The sequence below is a fragment of the Ornithorhynchus anatinus genome, chromosome 11 (assembly GCF_004115215.2).
Source record: "Ornithorhynchus anatinus isolate Pmale09 chromosome 11, mOrnAna1.pri.v4, whole genome shotgun sequence".
Lineage (NCBI taxonomy): Eukaryota > Metazoa > Chordata > Mammalia > Monotremata > Ornithorhynchidae > Ornithorhynchus > Ornithorhynchus anatinus.
Window position 1 is genome coordinate 3,656,786 of NC_041738.1, and position 16,779 is coordinate 3,673,564.

The 16,779-nt window shown below is 56.5% G+C and overlaps 1 protein-coding gene across 3 annotated transcripts in view; it reads right to left on the reverse strand.

Moving 5' to 3' along the window:
* KDM7A (lysine demethylase 7A) overlaps positions 1-9,938 on the reverse strand; it is a 65,996-nt gene extending 56,058 nt beyond the window's left edge. For all 3 annotated transcript variants that reach the window (XM_029075094.2, XM_029075093.2, XM_029075091.2), the window contains exon 1: positions 9,784-9,938. In XM_029075094.2, the coding sequence (XP_028930927.1) occupies positions 9,784-9,923 (140 nt within the window). In that variant the 5' untranslated portion in view covers positions 9,924-9,938. The remainder of the gene's footprint in view (positions 1-9,783) is intronic.
* Positions 9,939-16,779: the final 6,841 nt, after the last annotated feature.

Below are 16,779 nucleotides of genomic sequence, written 5' to 3' on the forward strand. Positions count from 1 at the left end.
CCTCCTAGGGATGTTCTCCGTCAATCAACCGTCCGTCTGTCATCTCCTCGGTATGGCTGTGAGCTCTCTGAGGGCAGGAAACGTGCACCTTGCTTCTGCTGTGCTCTCCCCGACAGGCGGCCTGCTCGGTGTATCACACACCCACGAGGCCCTCGGCAAATTCCTCCAAACGACGGTGTCCACGGAGTCAAAGCTGGGCGCCACAGTTAGGGGCCCCCGACTCTAATGGCCGACTCGGGGGGAAGACCGGGCTGGCGGGAGTCAAAAGATTCAGGGTCTAATCCCAGCTCCCCCACTTGCCTGCTGCGTGACCCTGGGCAAGCCGCTTTCCCTTCTCTGGCCCTCAGTCTCCTCCACCGTCAAGTGGGGATTCAATACGTCTTCTCCCCCGTCAGAGGGTGAACCCTCCGGAGGCTGGGTCCGTGTCCGTCCCGATCATCTTGGATCCGCCCCGGTGCCTAGAATAGGACTTGGCACACGAGCACTTAAATACCACAACAGGTGTTGGCGGGACGCCGCTAGGGAAACAGGGAACGTCAGCTTGACAGCAGAAGCCCGTTCGGGTCGGAGGCGCTGCGATCTCTCCGATCACAGAGTGATCGCGATCTCTCCGTCCGAGAACGTACACGGACGGTGTATGCGGCTGTCGGAAACGAGTGAGTGATACAGCACGGGTCTTCCTTAAAGCCCGGACGATAGGAGAATCGGGCTTGGAGAGAAGGAGAGAAAGCAGAGGGCTTAAGGTTGTTTGTTTGGGTTTTTTTGGTAATTGTGCCAGGCACAGCATTAGGCACTGGGGTAGATACGAGCTAATCAGTTTGGACACCGTCCACGTCCCACGGGGGGCTTACGGTCTTAATCCCCATTTTACAGCCGAGGTAACCGAAGCACAGAGCAGTGAAGTGACCTGCCCCAGGTCACACAGCAGACGAGTGGCAGAGCCGGGATTAGGACCCAGGTCCTCCGACTCCCAGGCCCGTGTTCCGGGCCAAGCTGCTTCTCGGAGTTCAACCTGATTACGCTTGGATCACAGCTGCAGGACGCGCTAGACCCAGAAATGTGTAATCATAACTGTATTATTCAAAATAACATAGTTTCAAGTAGTTATGCCGGATGGGATGGGAAAACCCAAGCCAGCAGATCTGTTCTGTTTTACAGATGAGGTAACTGAGGCACAGAGAAGTGACCAGCCTAAGTTCACATAGCAGATAAGTGGTAGAGCCGGGAGACAGCTGGTGGGAGAGTGCTGATGCCAACGGCCACGAGTTTCATAACCATAATACTATTTGTTAGACACTTGATAGGTGCCAAGCTCTGAACTTGGCTGTGGGGTAGACACAAGATAACCCGGTCGGAACCAGTCCCCGTCTCACACGGGGCTCACGGTCTTGGGAGGGGAGAGAGAACAGATACTGAATCCCCGTTTTCCAATCGGGGAAACCTAGGCAGGGAGAAGTTAAATGATTTGCCCGAGGTCACGCAGGAGGCCAGTGGCGGCGCCAGGGTGAGAACCCAGGTCCTCCGACGCCCAGGCCCTTTCTCACCAGGCCCCGTTGTTTCCGTTCAGTGAGGCGAGAAACGGGGAGCCCCCCGAGATCTCTGAGGAGGGGAATGACGCGGTCTCAACGGCACGTAGGAAGACCACCCGAGAAGCAATCCATCAGTCGTATCTACGGGGCGCTTACCGTCTGCAGAGAGAGTACTGAACTGAACGCCTGGGAGAATTCATACGTTCCTGCCCCACACCGAGCAAGATGGAGGAAGGGGGGGAAGCTGGAAGGAAGGAGGCAGGTGAGTAAGGAGGCTGTTAAAGAGAGGTGACTTGGGCCTGAGTCACGGTGAGGCCTACGAGGGAGGAGCCGGAGAGACAAGGGGAGAAAAACCCGAGAGGATCTAGAGGCGGACGCAACGCCGGAGGTGAAAGGGGAGTCGGAGATGAATTCTGAGCGGACAACTACGGGGACGGGGAAGACGCGATGGGAAAGGGAGGAACGGGTAGGATCACGGTAGACGGGGGCTTCTGCCCCGGCCACGCGGAGCCCGAGGTGCCGTCGTCCCCCAGACGGAGGTGACACAGAGGCAGGAGGGAGTTCGGGCTTTTGGAGCGGACGGGAGGTGAGGGCTGGAGATGGAGACCTGCGAGCCCCCGGGAGAGGGCGAGGAGGGTGGAACGGAAACGGGATGGTTCTGGTTGTCGGCCTCCACGATGACGTTCCCCGAGCTGACGGCTCTTCGGGTGGTTGCGACCCCTCGGGGGTACGGGCCCGGCCTCCTGGAGGAAGCCGCCTCTCGGACCTCAAGACGAAGCTCCCAAATCCCGAGTCACTGCCCGAGGCTCCTGGGCCACGCTTGGGTCCCGGCAAGAAAGAGAAGCACGCTGCTGAGAAGCAGCGTGGCGCAGTGGAAAGAGCACGGGCTTTGGAGTCAGGGCTCATGAGTTCGAATCCCAGCTCTGCCACCTGTCAGCTGTGTGACTGTGGGCCAGTCACTTAACTTCTCTGTGCCTCAGTTCCCTCATCTGTAAAATGGGGACTAAGACTGTGAGCCCCATGTGGGACAACCTGATTCCCCTGTGTTTACCCCTGCGCTTAGAACACTGCTCTGCACATAGTAAGCGCTTAACAAATACCACCATTATTAAGAAACCCTGAAGGGCACCCCAGGCCGGAGACGGCACCACAAGTCCCGCCACCAGTCATTCCACAGCCAAAGAAAGCAGGCTGGCACGCTTTTTTGGCTACCTTATGGCTCCCTCTCTCTTTTTTTAATTTTTTTTTTTAAGTGCACGCTATGTGCCCGACACTGTGCTAGGCACAAGACCACCAGGTTGGACAGAGTCCGTGCCCCCTGTGGGGCTCACGGTCTTAATCCCCATTTTACGGATGAGGTAACTGAGGCAGAGAAGTTAACGGGCGTGCAGACATGTGGTCCCTTATTTCCTCCCCAGCTTCCTCCGTTTACAACTCTGTACCATGCAACTTACTTAGAAATTCTCCGAACGTTTTGGGAGAATCACTCAAGTGAATGCCGCCTCTCGCCTGGGCAATTAACGAAACCCTTGTTCAAGAGAAAATTTCAGCTCGGTCAGGTACCGAACACCCACAGGGTGTAGAATAGCAGGGAATTGGGGCCTTGGGATGCCTGGCAAAGAAGAGGAGCTCACCCTGACCTCAAAAAGCCTACGGTCTAATCACAACGTGTCATCTGTGAACTTCATTCATTCAATAGCATTTATTGAGCGCTTACTATGTGCAGAGCACTGTACTAAGTGCAGAGCACTCTACTAAGTTTCATTCAGAATAACCAATGAAGTTGCTTTCAAGCGTGCCTGAAAATACCTGCAAAGCTTTCCCCCCGCCAAGCCCCGTCTCGCCTTCGGTTTAAAAGGAAATCTTGCCACCGACACGCTAAAACCATACTCACTTTTTCTTTTTAAAGCTGCCCACCCCACCGGATTATTCGGCCCCGGCTCTAAGCAGGCCATTTGTGGAAATTTTAACTGGACCGTGAAATTCTCTGGGTGAGAATTCTCTCTCTCTCCAGGATCGATATTTTTCCGGCTCAGAAAAATGAACATTGTACTCAGGATGAAAAGTAAGGGGGTGGGGGGGGGGTAAAAAAAAAAAATGCGCTGGCTTCAGCCAATTCACTATTTTCAAACGTTTTAACTAATTAAATTTGGAGAACTGGCCAGCAAAGTGATGGATACGTGCAATTCTCACTTTAATAGGTCTGCTGCTCTTTTTTTTTTTTTTAAAAAAAAAGGCATCTGCTAAGCGCTTACTATGTGCCAGGCACTTTACTAAGCACTCTGGAGGACTGGAAGCTCATTATGGGTGGGGAAGTTTTCTGCTAATTCTGTTGCGTTGCACTTCCCCAAACGGCACGGCGCTCTGAAGATGCTAAGCGCTCGATAAATAACCACCGATCGACTGAAAGGAGCTCGTTGTGGGTAGGGAACCTAATGATAATAATGGTGGTATTTGTTAAGGGCTGTTCTAAGCGCTGAGGTAGACGCAAGATAATCCAGGTGGACCCAGTCCCCGTCCCAGATGGAGCTCTCAGTTTGAATCCCCATTTTACAGATGAGGGAACTGAGGCCCAGAAAAGTGCCCGAGGCCACCTAGCAGACGACAGTATCTATTGGGCGCTTACGCTGTGCAGAGCACTGTACTAAGCGCTTGGAAGGTACAATTCGGCAACAGATAGAGACCATCCCTGCCCAATGACAGGCTCACGGGCTACCCAGGGGAGCGGAGCCAGGATTAGCACCGGCGTCCTCTGACCCCCAGGCCCGTGCCCTTTCCCCTAGGCCACACTGTCCACCAACCCTGTTGTAGTCGACTCTCCCAATCGCTTAGTACAGTGCTCTGCAACGAGGAGGGGCTCAATCCATACCGCCGCCTGACGTACTGACGGACGGCGCGGTGGACAGAGCACGGACCCGGGAGTCAGAAGGTCACGGGTTCTAATCCCCGCTCTGCCACTTAATAATAATAACGTTGGTATTTGTTAAGCGCTTACTATGTGCCGAGCACTGTTCTAAGCGCTGGGGTAGACACAGGGGAATCAGGATGTCCCACGTGGGGCTCCCAGTCTTAATCCCCATTTTACAGATGAGGGAACTGAGGCACAGAGACGTGAAGTGACTCGCCCACGGTCACACAGCTGACGAGTGGCAGAGCTGGGATTCGAACTCATGACCTCTGACTCCAAAGCCCGTGCTCTTTCCACTGAGCCACGCTGCTTCACTTGTCTGCCGGGTGGCCTCGGGCAAGTCGCTCCACTTCTCCGGGCCTCCGTTCCCTCGCCTGTAAAACGGGGACGGAGGCCGTGAGTCCCACGTGGGACAGGGACCGCGTCCAACCCCATTTGCTTGTGTCCGCCCCGGCGTTTACTACAGTGCCTGGCAGGGAATAAGCGCTTAATACATACCACAGAGAGTATTATGAAGTTTCCCTGGAGTTAAGGGAGGGAAAGGAAGTGTGAGCCTGTCAACCTCTCCCCCGCTAGACTGAGCGCTCGTTGGGGGCAGGAACGTTGAGAAGCGGCACGGCAGAGTGGACAGCGCCTGGGCGTCAGAAGGTCAAGGGTTCTAATCCCACCTCCGCCACTTGTCCGCCGGGTGACCTTGGGCTAGTCCCTTCCCTTCTCTGTGCTACAGTTCCCTCACCTGTCAAATGGGGATTAAGACTCGTGAGCCCCATCTGGGACAGGGACCGTGTCCGACCCAAACTGCTCCTCTAGATCCCGGCGCTTAGTACAGTGCCTGGCACAAAGCAAGCGCTTCTCAACCACCACCATTATCATTATGTGTCTGTCTGTCGTTCTCTCGTACTCTCCCCGCCGCTTAGTACAGTGCCGTGCGCCCAGTGAGATAAACAGGATTGAGCAGCACGGCGTAGTGGACAGAACCCAGGCCCGGGAGTCGGGAGGTTATGGGTTCTAATCCCGGCTCCGCCGCTTGCCTGTCGTATGACCTTGGGCAAGCCACTTTGCTTCGCCAAGGCCTCAGTCACCTCATCTGTAAAATGGAGACCGGGAGACCCATGTGGGACAACCTGATTGCCCTGTATCTACCCCGGCATTTAGAACAGTGTGTGGCACGTAGTAAGTGCTCAACAAGCGCTCAGTACAGTGCTGAGCGCTTAGTCCAGTGCTCTGCACACGGTAAGTGCTCGATAAATACTATTGAATGAATGAGTACTGACGCCTGTTTGTCTTGATGTCCGCCTCCCCCCTTCTAGACCGTGAGCCCGCTGTGAGGCAGGGACGGTCTCTCTTCACTGCTGACCGGTACTTTCCCCGGTGCTTAGTCCAGTGCTCTGCACAGGGTAAGCGCTCAATACATACGACTGAAGGAGTACAGATGCCTCTTTCCCGGTTTCAGGGCCCGCCTCCCCGCTTCTAGACCGTGAGCCGGCTGCGGGGCAGGGACGGTTTCTCTTCACCGCCGAACGGTACTCTCCCAGGCGTTCAGTCCAGTGCTCTGCACCCCGTAAGCGCTCAATAAATACCCCTGAAGGAGTGCTGATGCCTGTTTCCTGGTTTTACTGCCTGCCTCCCCCCTTCTAAACTGCGAGTCCTCAGTGGGGCAGGGACGGTCTCTCTCTATTGCTGAACGGCACTCTCCCGGGTGCTCAGCCCAGTGCTCTGCACACACTAGGGGCTCAATCCATACGACTGAAGGAGTGAGCGCTCACTAAATACCAGTGAAAGGAGTGCTGATGCCTCTTTCCTGGTTCTACCGCCTTTCTCCCCGCCTTTTAACCCGTGAGCCCGCAGTGGAGCAGGGGCCGGTCTCTATTGCCGAAAGCTACTTTCCAAGGGCTCAGTCCAGCGCTCTGCGCAGAGTAGGCGCTCAATACATACGATGGAAGGAAGGGGTGGCAGGATCCCGGCTCGGCCCCTAGTCAGCTGTGTGACTGGGGGCAAGTCCCTTCGCTTCTCTGGGCCTCAGCTCCCTCATCTGGAAAATGGGGGTGAAGACTGGGAGCCTCACGGGGGACGACCTGATGACCCCGTCTCTCCCCCAGCGCTTAGAACAGCGCTCTGCACAGAGTAAGCGCTTAACAAATACCAACGTAATTATTACTATTCTTATTATTACCCCAGCTCTGCCGCTTGGCAGCTGTGTGACTGTGGGCCAGTCCCTTCCCTTCTCTGGGCCTCGGTCACCTCATCCGGAAAATGGGGGTGAAGACCGGGATCCTCACGTGGGACAACCTGATGACCTTGTATCCCCCAACGCTTAGAACAGCGCTTTGCACAGAGTAAGCGCTTAACAAATACCACCATTATTATTATTCTGGCTCTGCCGCTTGGCAGCTGTGTGACCGGGGGCCAGTCCCTTCCCTTCTCTGGGCCTCGGTCACCTCATCCGGAAAATGGGGGTGAAGACCGGGAGCCTCACGTGGGACAACCTGATGACCTTGTATCCCCCAGCGCTTAGAACAGCGCTTTGCACAGAGTAAGCGCTTAACAAATACCACCATTATTATTATCCCGGCTCTGCCGCTTGGCAGCTGTGTGACCGGGGGTCAGTCCCTTCCCTTCTCTGGGCCTCAGTTCCCTCATCTGGAAAATGGGGATGTATAATAATAATGTTGGTATTGGTGAAGCGCTTACTCTGTGCCGAGCACTGTTCTAAGCGCTGGGGTAGACACAGGGGAAGCGGGTCGTCCCACGTGGGACTCACAGTCTTCATCCCCATTTTACAGATGAGATCACTGAGGCACCGAGAAGTGAAGGGACTTGCCCACAGTCACCCAGCTGACGAGTGGCAGGGCCGGCAGTCGAACCCATGACCTCTGACTCCCAAGCCCGGGCTCTTTCCACTGAGCCACAGCTGCAGACGGGGAGCCTCCCGTGGGACAACCTGATGACCCTGGATCTCCCCCAGCGCTTAGAACAGCGCTCTGCACAGAGTAAGCGCTTAACCAATACCAACATTATTATTATTATTCTGGCTCTGCCGCTTGGCAGCTGTGTGACCGTGGGCCAGTCCCTTCCCTTCTCTGGGCCTCAGTTCCCTCCTCTGGAAAATGGGGATGAAGACAAGGAGCCTCCCGTGGGACCCCCTGATGACCCCGTCTCTCCCCCAGCGCTTAGAACAGCGCTCTGCACAGAGTAAGCGCTTAACCAATACCAACATTATTATTATTATGCCGGCTCTGCCGCTTGTCAGCTGTGTGACCGTGGGCCAGTCCCTTCCCTTCTCTGGGCCTCAGTTCCCTCCTCTGGAAAATGGGGGTGAAGACGGGGAGCCTCCCGTGGGACCCCCTGATGACCCCGTCTCTCCCCCAGCGCTTAGAACAGCGCTCTGCACAGAGTAAGCGCTTAACCAATACCAACATTATTATTATTATTCTGGCTCTGCCGCTTGGCAGCTGTGTGACCGTGGGCCAGTCCCTTCCCTTCTCTGGGCCTCAGTTCCCTCCTCTGGAAAATGGGGATGAAGACTAGGAGCCTCCCGTGGGACCCCCTGATGACCCCGTCTCTCCCCCAGCGCTTAGAACAGCGCTCTGCACAGAGTAAGCGCTTAACCAATACCAACATTATTATTATTATTCTGGCTCTGCCGCTTGGCAGCTGTGTGACCGTGGGCCAGTCCCTTCCCTTCTCTGGGCCTCAGTTCCCTCCTCTGGAAAATGGGGATGAAGACAAGGAGCCTCCCGTGGGACCCCCTGATGACCCCGTCTCTCCCCCAGCGCTTAGAACAGCGCTCTGCACAGAGTAAGCGCTTAACCAATACCAACATTATTATTATTATTCTGGCTCTGCCGCTTGGCAGCTGTGTGACCGTGGGCCAGTCCCTTCCCTTCTCTGGGCCTCAGTTCCCTCCTCTGGAAAATGGGGATGAAGACAAGGAGCCTCCCGTGGGACCCCCTGATGACCCCGTCTCTCCCCCAGCGCTTAGAACAGCGCTCTGCACAGAGTAAGCGCTTAACCAATACCAACATTATTATTATTATTCTGGCTCTGCCGCTTGGCAGCTGTGTGACCGTGGGCCAGTCCCTTCCCTTCTCTGGGCCTCAGTTCCCTCCTCTGGAAAATGGGGATGAAGACAAGGAGCCTCCCGTGGGACCCCCTGATGACCCCGTCTCTCCCCCAGCGCTTAGAACAGCGCTCTGCACAGAGTAAGCGCTTAACCAATACCAACATTATTATTATTATGCCGGCTCTGCCGCTTGTCAGCTGTGTGACCGTGGGCCAGTCCCTTCCCTTCTCTGGGCCTCAGTTCCCTCCTCTGGAAAATGGGGGTGAAGACGGGGAGCCTCCCGTGGGACCCCCTGATGACCCCGTCTCTCCCCCAGCGCTTAGAACAGCGCTCTGCACAGAGTAAGCGCTTAACCAATACCAACATTATTATTATTATTCTGGCTCTGCCGCTTGGCAGCTGTGTGACCGTGGGCCAGTCCCTTCCCTTCTCTGGGCCTCAGTTCCCTCCTCTGGAAAATGGGGATGAAGACAAGGAGCCTCCCGTGGGACCCCCTGATGACCCCGTCTCTCCCCCAGCGCTTAGAACAGCGCTCTGCACAGAGTAAGCGCTTAACCAATACCAACATTATTATTATTATTCTGGCTCTGCCGCTTGGCAGCTGTGTGACCGTGGGCCAGTCCCTTCCCTTCTCTGGGCCTCAGTTCCCTCCTCTGGAAAATGGGGATGAAGACAAGGAGCCTCCCGTGGGACCCCCTGATGACCCCGTCTCTCCCCCAGCGCTTAGAACAGCGCTCTGCACAGAGTAAGCGCTTACCAAATACCAACATTACTATTATTATGCCGGCTCTGCCGCTTGGCAGCTGTGTGACCGTGGGCCAGTCCCTTCCCTTCTCTGGGCCTCAGTTCCCTCCTCTGGAAAATGGGGGTGAAGACGGGGAGCCTCACGTGGGACCCCCTGATGACCCCGTCTCTCCCCCAGCGCTTAGAACAGCGCTCTGCACAGAGTAAGCGCTTACCAAATACCAACATTGTTGGTTGTTGTGATTGTTGGGGGGGGAGGGCGCCGTTGCGGGGCGCGGCCGGCAGGGGGCGGTGCGGGGCGGCTGGGGGGGGGGAGGGGAGCGATTTAAATGTCCTGCTGTCAATCAAACGGCGGCTTCTTTGTCCGCCCCCTGCCCCCCCCCCCTCCCGGAGCGGGGGCGCCTCCCCCAGCCCCCCGGGCATCGCGGCAAGGACCGGCCCGAGCGGCCCGACGGCCCTGGTCTCCCCCCCCCCCCCAACCCCCGGCCCCGTCCGTCCGGGCCCTTTGTTCCCGGCGGGAACCCGGCGGGCGCGCTGACCTTCCGTGGAACCAGTCCTTGCAGATGTCGCACTCGATCATGAAGCGGCTGACGTCGTAGGGCTGCCGGCAGACGCAGTAGACGGGCGGAGGGGCGGCCGGGGCCCGGCCCGGGGACGCCCCGGTCGCCGACACGGCCATCTTTAAAAAACACACACCGGCGCGCGCGCGCCCGCCGGCCGGCCGGGCGGACGCGGGGGCGAGCGGAGCGCGAGCCCGGACACCACCGCGACGCCGAGCTGGGCGGCGCGCGCCCGCGCCGGGACCCGCGCCACACCGCCCCCTCCCGGACACGCAGGGGCCGGCGCGCGCACGCGCGCTCGGGCCCCGCCCGCTCCCTCTCCGTGGCCACGCCCACATCTCCATGACGACGCCCCTCCCTCTCCGTAGCCACGCCCCCTACACGGCACGTGTCCCGCCCTCTCCTTGGCCACGCCCCTCGTCTCCATGACGACCCCTCTTGCTCTCCGTAGCCACGCCCCCGCTCCGTCCCAGCCCCCGCCCCTCCGTCTCCATGACCACGCCCCTCCCTTCCCGTAGCCACGCCCCCGCTCTGGGCCCGCCCTCTCCCGTGGCCACGCCCCCTTCGTCTCCATGACTACGCCCATCCAGCGTGGCTCAGTGGAAAGAGCCCAGGCTGGGGAGTCAGAGGTCGTGGGTTCGAATCCCCGCTCTGCCACTTGTCAGCTGGGTGAGTGGGGGCAAGTCGCTTCCCTTCTCTGGGCCTCAGTGACCTCATCTGGAAAATGGGGATGAAGACTGTGAGCCTCATGTGGGACCACCTGATTACTCTGTATCTACCCCAGACCTTAGAACAGTGCTCTGCACATAGCGTGGCTCAGTGGAAAGAGCCCGGGCTTGGGAGTCAGAGGTCATGGGTTCAAATCCCGGTTCTGCCACTTGTCAGCTGTATGACTGGGGGCAAGTCACTTCACTTCTCTGGGCCTCAGTTACCTCATCTGTAAAATGGGGATCAAGACTGTGAGCCCCACGTGGGACAACCTGATTCCCCTCTATCTCCCCCAGCGCTTAGAACAGTGCTCGGCACATAGTAAGCGCTTAACAAATACCAAAATTATTATTATTATCTCCATGACTATGCCCATCCATCTCCCTGAGAAGCAGCGTGGCTGAGTGGAAAGGGCCCGGGTTTGGGAGTCCGAGGTCATGGGTTCTAATCCCGGCTCTGCCGCTTGTCAGCTGTGTGACCTTGGGCAAGTCACTTCACTTCTCTGGGCCTCAGTTACCTCATCTGCAAAAATGGGGATAAAAAAAGTGAGCTCCACGTGGGACAATCTGATTATCCTGTATCTCCCCCAGTGCTTAGAACAGTGCTCTGCACATAGTAAACGCTTAACAAATACCATAATTATTATTAATATGACAACGCCCCTCTCTCTTGAGGCCACGCTGTCGGGGGGAAGAGGAGGAGCCGAAGCGCAGGCTCCGGACGGACCTCGGGGCATGGCGGGGTGGGCTGGCTGCGCTCCTGAAAACTTCCCAAAACTTGGAATGCCAAATAATAATAATAATGTTGGTATTTGTTTAGCACTTAACACTGTTCTAAGCGCTGGGGTAGATACAGGGTCATCAGGTTGTCCCACGTGGGGCTCACAGTCTTCATCCCCATTTGACAGATGAGGTTACTGAGGCCCAGAGAAGTGAAGTGACTTGTCCAAAGTCACACAGGTGACAAGCGGCGAAGGTGGGATTAGAACCCACGCCCTCTGACTCCCAAGCCCATGCTCTTGCCACTAAGCCACGCTACTTCTCTGTAATAATAATAATAATAATGATGTTGGTATTTGTTAAGCGCTTACTCTGTGCCGAGCACTGTTCTAAGCGCTGGGGTAGTCCCAAGGGAATCAGGTTGTCCCATGTGGGGCTCACAGTCTTCATCCCCATTTTACAGATGAGGTAACTGAGGCACTGAGAAGTTAAGTGACTTGCCCAAAGTCACACAGCTGACAAATGGCCGAGCCGGGAAGTAATGAATGGCTTGCCCAAGGTCACACAGCAGACATGTGGAGGAGCCAGAATGAGAACCCAGGTCCCTCTGACTCCCAGGCCTGCGCTCTATCCACCAGGCCACGCAGCTTCTCCCGACAGTTACCGACCTGGACGCCTACTCTGAATAGGGCACTGGTATGGATGCCTATTCAGAGCAGGGCACTGGGCTGGATGCCTAACGTGGGCGAAGTTTTGGATGGGTCACCTACGGTGGGCAGAGCATAGACTGTGAGCCCCACGTGGGACAGGGGATCGTGTCCAGCTCGATTTGCTTGTATCCATCCACCCCTCCGCTTAGTACAGTGCCTGGCACATAGTAAATGCTTAACAGATACCATCATTATTATTATTTAGCATGTGGGCCACTGGATTAGGCGCCTGCCCACTAATCTAAGAATAGGGGAGAGTGTTGCTGAAATGGAAAACACACTCCCTGCCCTTGAGGCGTTTCCAGTCTATGAAAGAGCGGCATGGCCAGACCTAGATCATGGACGCACGGGAGGAGTGGGAGAAAAACGTAGATACGATTGATAACAAGATTCTAGAAAAATGAAGAAACTGATACGAATAAATAAACGGAGAGCTCTTAATTTCTCCCGTAGTGACTGCGTTCTTCACTGAGAGTCGGAGAGGGGAGAGTCCAGGATGGTCCGTGCTGGGTCACTGGGGGAGAGTCAGGGATGGAGAGGGGAGAGTTCAGGGTGTAAAAGGGAAGGAGTCCTCAGTCCATTCTGATGCTTCTAAGGTCGTACTGGACGTCCGAGCTCGCCGTGGGCAGGGCACAGGTCTGTTACATTGTCATGTTGGGCTCTCCCAAGCGCTTAGTCCAATGTCCCGCACCCAGTATTCATTCATTCAATAGTATTTATTGAGCGCTTACTATGTGCAGAGCACTGTACTAAGCGCTTGGGATGAACAAGTCGGCAACAGATAGAGACGGTCCCCGCCGTTTGACGGGCTCACGGTCTAATCGGGGGAGACGGACGGATGAGAACGATGGCAATAGAGTCGAGGGGAAGAACATCTCGTAAAAACAATGGAGACTAAATAGAATCGAGGCGATGTACAATTCATGAACAAAATAAATAGGGTAATGGAAATATATACAGTTGAGCGGACGAGTACGGTGCTGTGGGGATGGGAAGGGAGAGGTGGAGGAGCAGAGGGAAAAGGGGAAAAAGAGGGTTTAGCTGCGGAGAGGTGAAGGGGGGGTGGCAGAGGGAGTAGAGGGAGAAGAGGAGCTCAGTCTGGGAAGGCCTCTTGGAGGAGGTGAGTTTTAACTAGGGTTTTGAAGAGGGGAAGAGAATCACTTTGGCGGAAGTGAGGAGGGAGGGCGTTCCCTCAGTAAGCACTCAATAAATGCAGCACGGCGCACGGCGCACAGCACGGCGCAGTGGAGAAAGCACGGGCCTGGGAATCAGAAGGTCGTGGGTTCTAATTCCGCCCCCCTGCTTGCCTGTGCCTCGGATACCTCATCTGTAAAATGGGGATTGTGAGCCCCATGCGGGACAGGGACTGCGTCCAACCTGAGTTGCTTGGATCCACCCCAGCGCTTGGCACATAGTGAGCACTTAACCAATACCAACATTCTTCTTCTTATTATTATTGATTGATCGCTCCCCACCCTCTGCCCTGCATCGGTGTCGGCCCATCCCCCGTCCTTTCTTCTGGTCCCATCTCTCAGGGTGCTGGGATTTCTTAAAAAAGAAAATAATTCCTATATCTGAGCCTATGTGAGCCCCAGGGAGAGGAGAAGAGGGAAGGAATGGGGCCTCCCTTCCCATTTCTCTTCTGTGGGCCGGGGAATCTGGTTACAGTGGACTTCAAAGGCGGCCGCACTCTCCCGATAAAATCCTCGATGCAGGCCCTCAGCTGGGCCCCACCTTAAAGTCCAGCTGGAAAGGGGTGAGGAGCCCCCCCGGATCGCCGGACCTGGAGGAGCCCGGCGAGGCGGGGGGTCTCCCCCTCCGGCTCCGCCCCAGCCATCATCTAAAAATGATAATGGTGCTATTTAAGCGCTCACTACGTGTCGGGTACCGTTCTAAACTCCGAGGGAGGTAGAAGCTAATCGGGTTGGACCCAGTCCCCGTCCCCCGGGGGCCTCACAGCCTTAATCCCCATTTGACGGATGAGGGAACTGAAGCACGGAGAAGTGAAGAGACTTGCCCAAGCGGACAGGTGGCAGAGTCGGGATTAGAACTCACGTCCTCTGACTCCCAGCCCCGCGCTGCTTCTACTGGACCACACTGCTCCCCGGCCCCACGTGAGCAGGGCGGCCTAGTGGATAGAGCACGGGCCTGGGAGTCAGAAGGACCTGGGTTCTCGTTCCGGCTCTGTCAGTGGCTTGCTGGGAGACCTGGGGCGATTTGCTTAAGTTCTCTGTGCCTCAGTTTCCTCAACCGTAAAATGGGGATAGCTGTTCTCCTTCCTACTTGGACTGTGAGCCTCATGCAGAACGGTGTCTGGCCTAATTAACCTTAGTACTTAGAACAGTGTCTGACACTTGGAGAGCACTTAACAAATACCTTTTTTAAAAAAAGAGGGAGAGAAGGGAAGCATCGGGAGGAAGAGGCCGGTAAATCTTTTCAAACCTTAACGAGGCTCGCCTGCGGCCACAAGAAGCCACCAGAGATAACACCCTCGAGCTCAGGTCCCCACGGGAAGACTCCGGGCCCAGGGCCAGAAGGGATTCTGCAGTTGAATTTTCTGCGGCCCCTCCATTTCCCCCAAAAGAAATCTGTCCGCCATTTGCCCGTTAATAGGAAACTGAGGGCTCTTCCCCCTTGACTAGGCCCGGTGGGATGGAGGCATTCTGTCCCCGGCTCTGATTCTCCCCCGTGGCGATTATAATAATAATTGGGGGATTCGCTAAGCACTCGCCATGTGCCGAGCGCTCCGTGACGCGCCGGGGACGGGACTCGATGATCAGGTCGAACAAAGTCCCTGTGCCATAAAGGGCTCGCAGTCTAAATGGAGGGGGAGCAGGTAGTTGATCCCCATTTAACAGATGAGGTGACCGAGGCCCGGCTAAAGTCACACCGCCGGCGAGTGGTGGTGGTGGGATTAGAACCCAGGTCCTCCTCTCCCGGGCCCAGGCTCTGTCCACGAGGCCACACTCATCGCCACCCCGCTAACCCAATCTCAGCCATGGGGAGGGGGTCAGGGCACGGGGCAGGAGAGGGGCACAGGTAGGTGAGCCCTGAAGGCCCTGAATTACACCTGCCATCCCTTTGCTGACCTGATATCACCCTGATTCTATTTATATCACCCTGATTCTATTTAATTGCCATTGTTTTAATGAGATGTTCTTCCCCTTGACTCTATTTATTGCCATCGTTCTCGTCTGCCCGTCTCCCCCGATTAGACCGTGCGCCCGTCAAAGGGCAGGGACTGTCTCTATCTGTTGCCGATTTGTACATTCCAAGCGCCTAGTACAGTGCTCTGCACATAGTAAGCGCTCAATAAATACTATTGAACGAATGAATAATAATAATGGCATTTGCTAAGCTGGGGTCGATACTAGCTTATCAGGCTGAACGCCGTCTCTGTCCCACATGGGGCTCACTGTCTCAATCCCCATTTTTACAGATGAGGGAAATGGGGCCCGGAGGAGTGAGGCGATCTGCCCAAGTCACCCGGTAGGCAAGTGGCGGAGCGGAGATTAGAACCCACATCCTCTGACTCCCGAGTCCGTGCTCTTGCCACTATTATGCTGCTTTTCCTGAGGGCCCTTCCCGTCTTGCCCCCTGGTCCCTGATTCCCCCCCCCTCCCCGCCCCCGGGCACAAGCCCAGTTCTCCCCCTCACCTCCACTCCCCCTGGAGAGAAGTCCCCTGCCCCCCAAGCCGCACATACACTAAATTCCCTCCTCAATCCTCCTGCCCAGCTTGAGGTTATGCCCTCGAATGCTTCTCCCAAACTCATCTGCCACCCCTCTGCCTATGTCAGCTCAGGTCATCGGTCAATGGTATTTACTGAGCGCTTCCTGTGTGCTCAGCACTGTAGCTGTGTGACTCTGGGCAAGTCCCTTAACTTCTCTGTGCCTCAGTGACCTCATCTGTCAAATGGGGATTAACTGTGAGCCTCACGTGGGACAACCTGATGACCCTGTATCTACCCCAGCGCTTAGAACAGTGCTCTGCATATAGTAAGTGCTTAACAAATACCAACATTATTATTATTATTACTAGGCGGTTGGTAGAATATAACGTGACCGAGTCGGTAGACACGTTCCCCGCCCACGAGGAGCTTCCGTCAGATCTGGCGTGAGCCTGTGGACCTGCGTTCTGGTCCCGCCCTGCCCCGGCGGCTGGGTGATTTCGTGTACTTTGCTTAACCTCTCTGGTTTCCTCATCTGTAGAAAAGGGAAAATGAATCCCGGCCTCCCGGGAGAGGAAGGCAATGAGATCACCGTTGTGAAAGTGCTTTACTAGTCCAAGCAATTGTGGAGCGCTGAGCTCCTGGCCGGGTTCCTGGCCGGCGCCCCCCTGGGGGATGGAGGGGCAGAGAGGCAGGAGGGCGGAGGGGCCGGGGACGGGGAAACAGAGGCACGGAGGGGCAGGGAGGTGGAGGGGCAGAGGGGGCAGGAGAATGGAAAGGCAGAGGGGCAGGGAGATGAGGGGGCAGAAGGGTAGAGGGATGGAGGGGGTGGGGGATGAAGGGGGACGGGGAGATGGAGGGGTGGCGGGAAGGGGGCAGAAGAGCAGAGGGATGGAGGGGTAAGGGGTAGAGAGGAGTGGGGGGATGCAGGGAGTTGAGGGGGTAGAGGGATAGAGGGGTGGGGGATGAAGGGGGACAGGGAGATGCAGGGGGACGGAGGGGGAAGGGGGAAGGGGGCAGAAGGGCAGAGGGCCGGAGGGGGAAGGGTGCGGAGGAGTGGGGAGATGCAGGGAGATGAGGGGGCAGAAGGGCAGAGGGATGGAAGGGCGGGGGATGAAGGGGGTCGGGGAGATGCAGGGGACGGAGGGAGAAGGGTAGAGAGGAGTGGG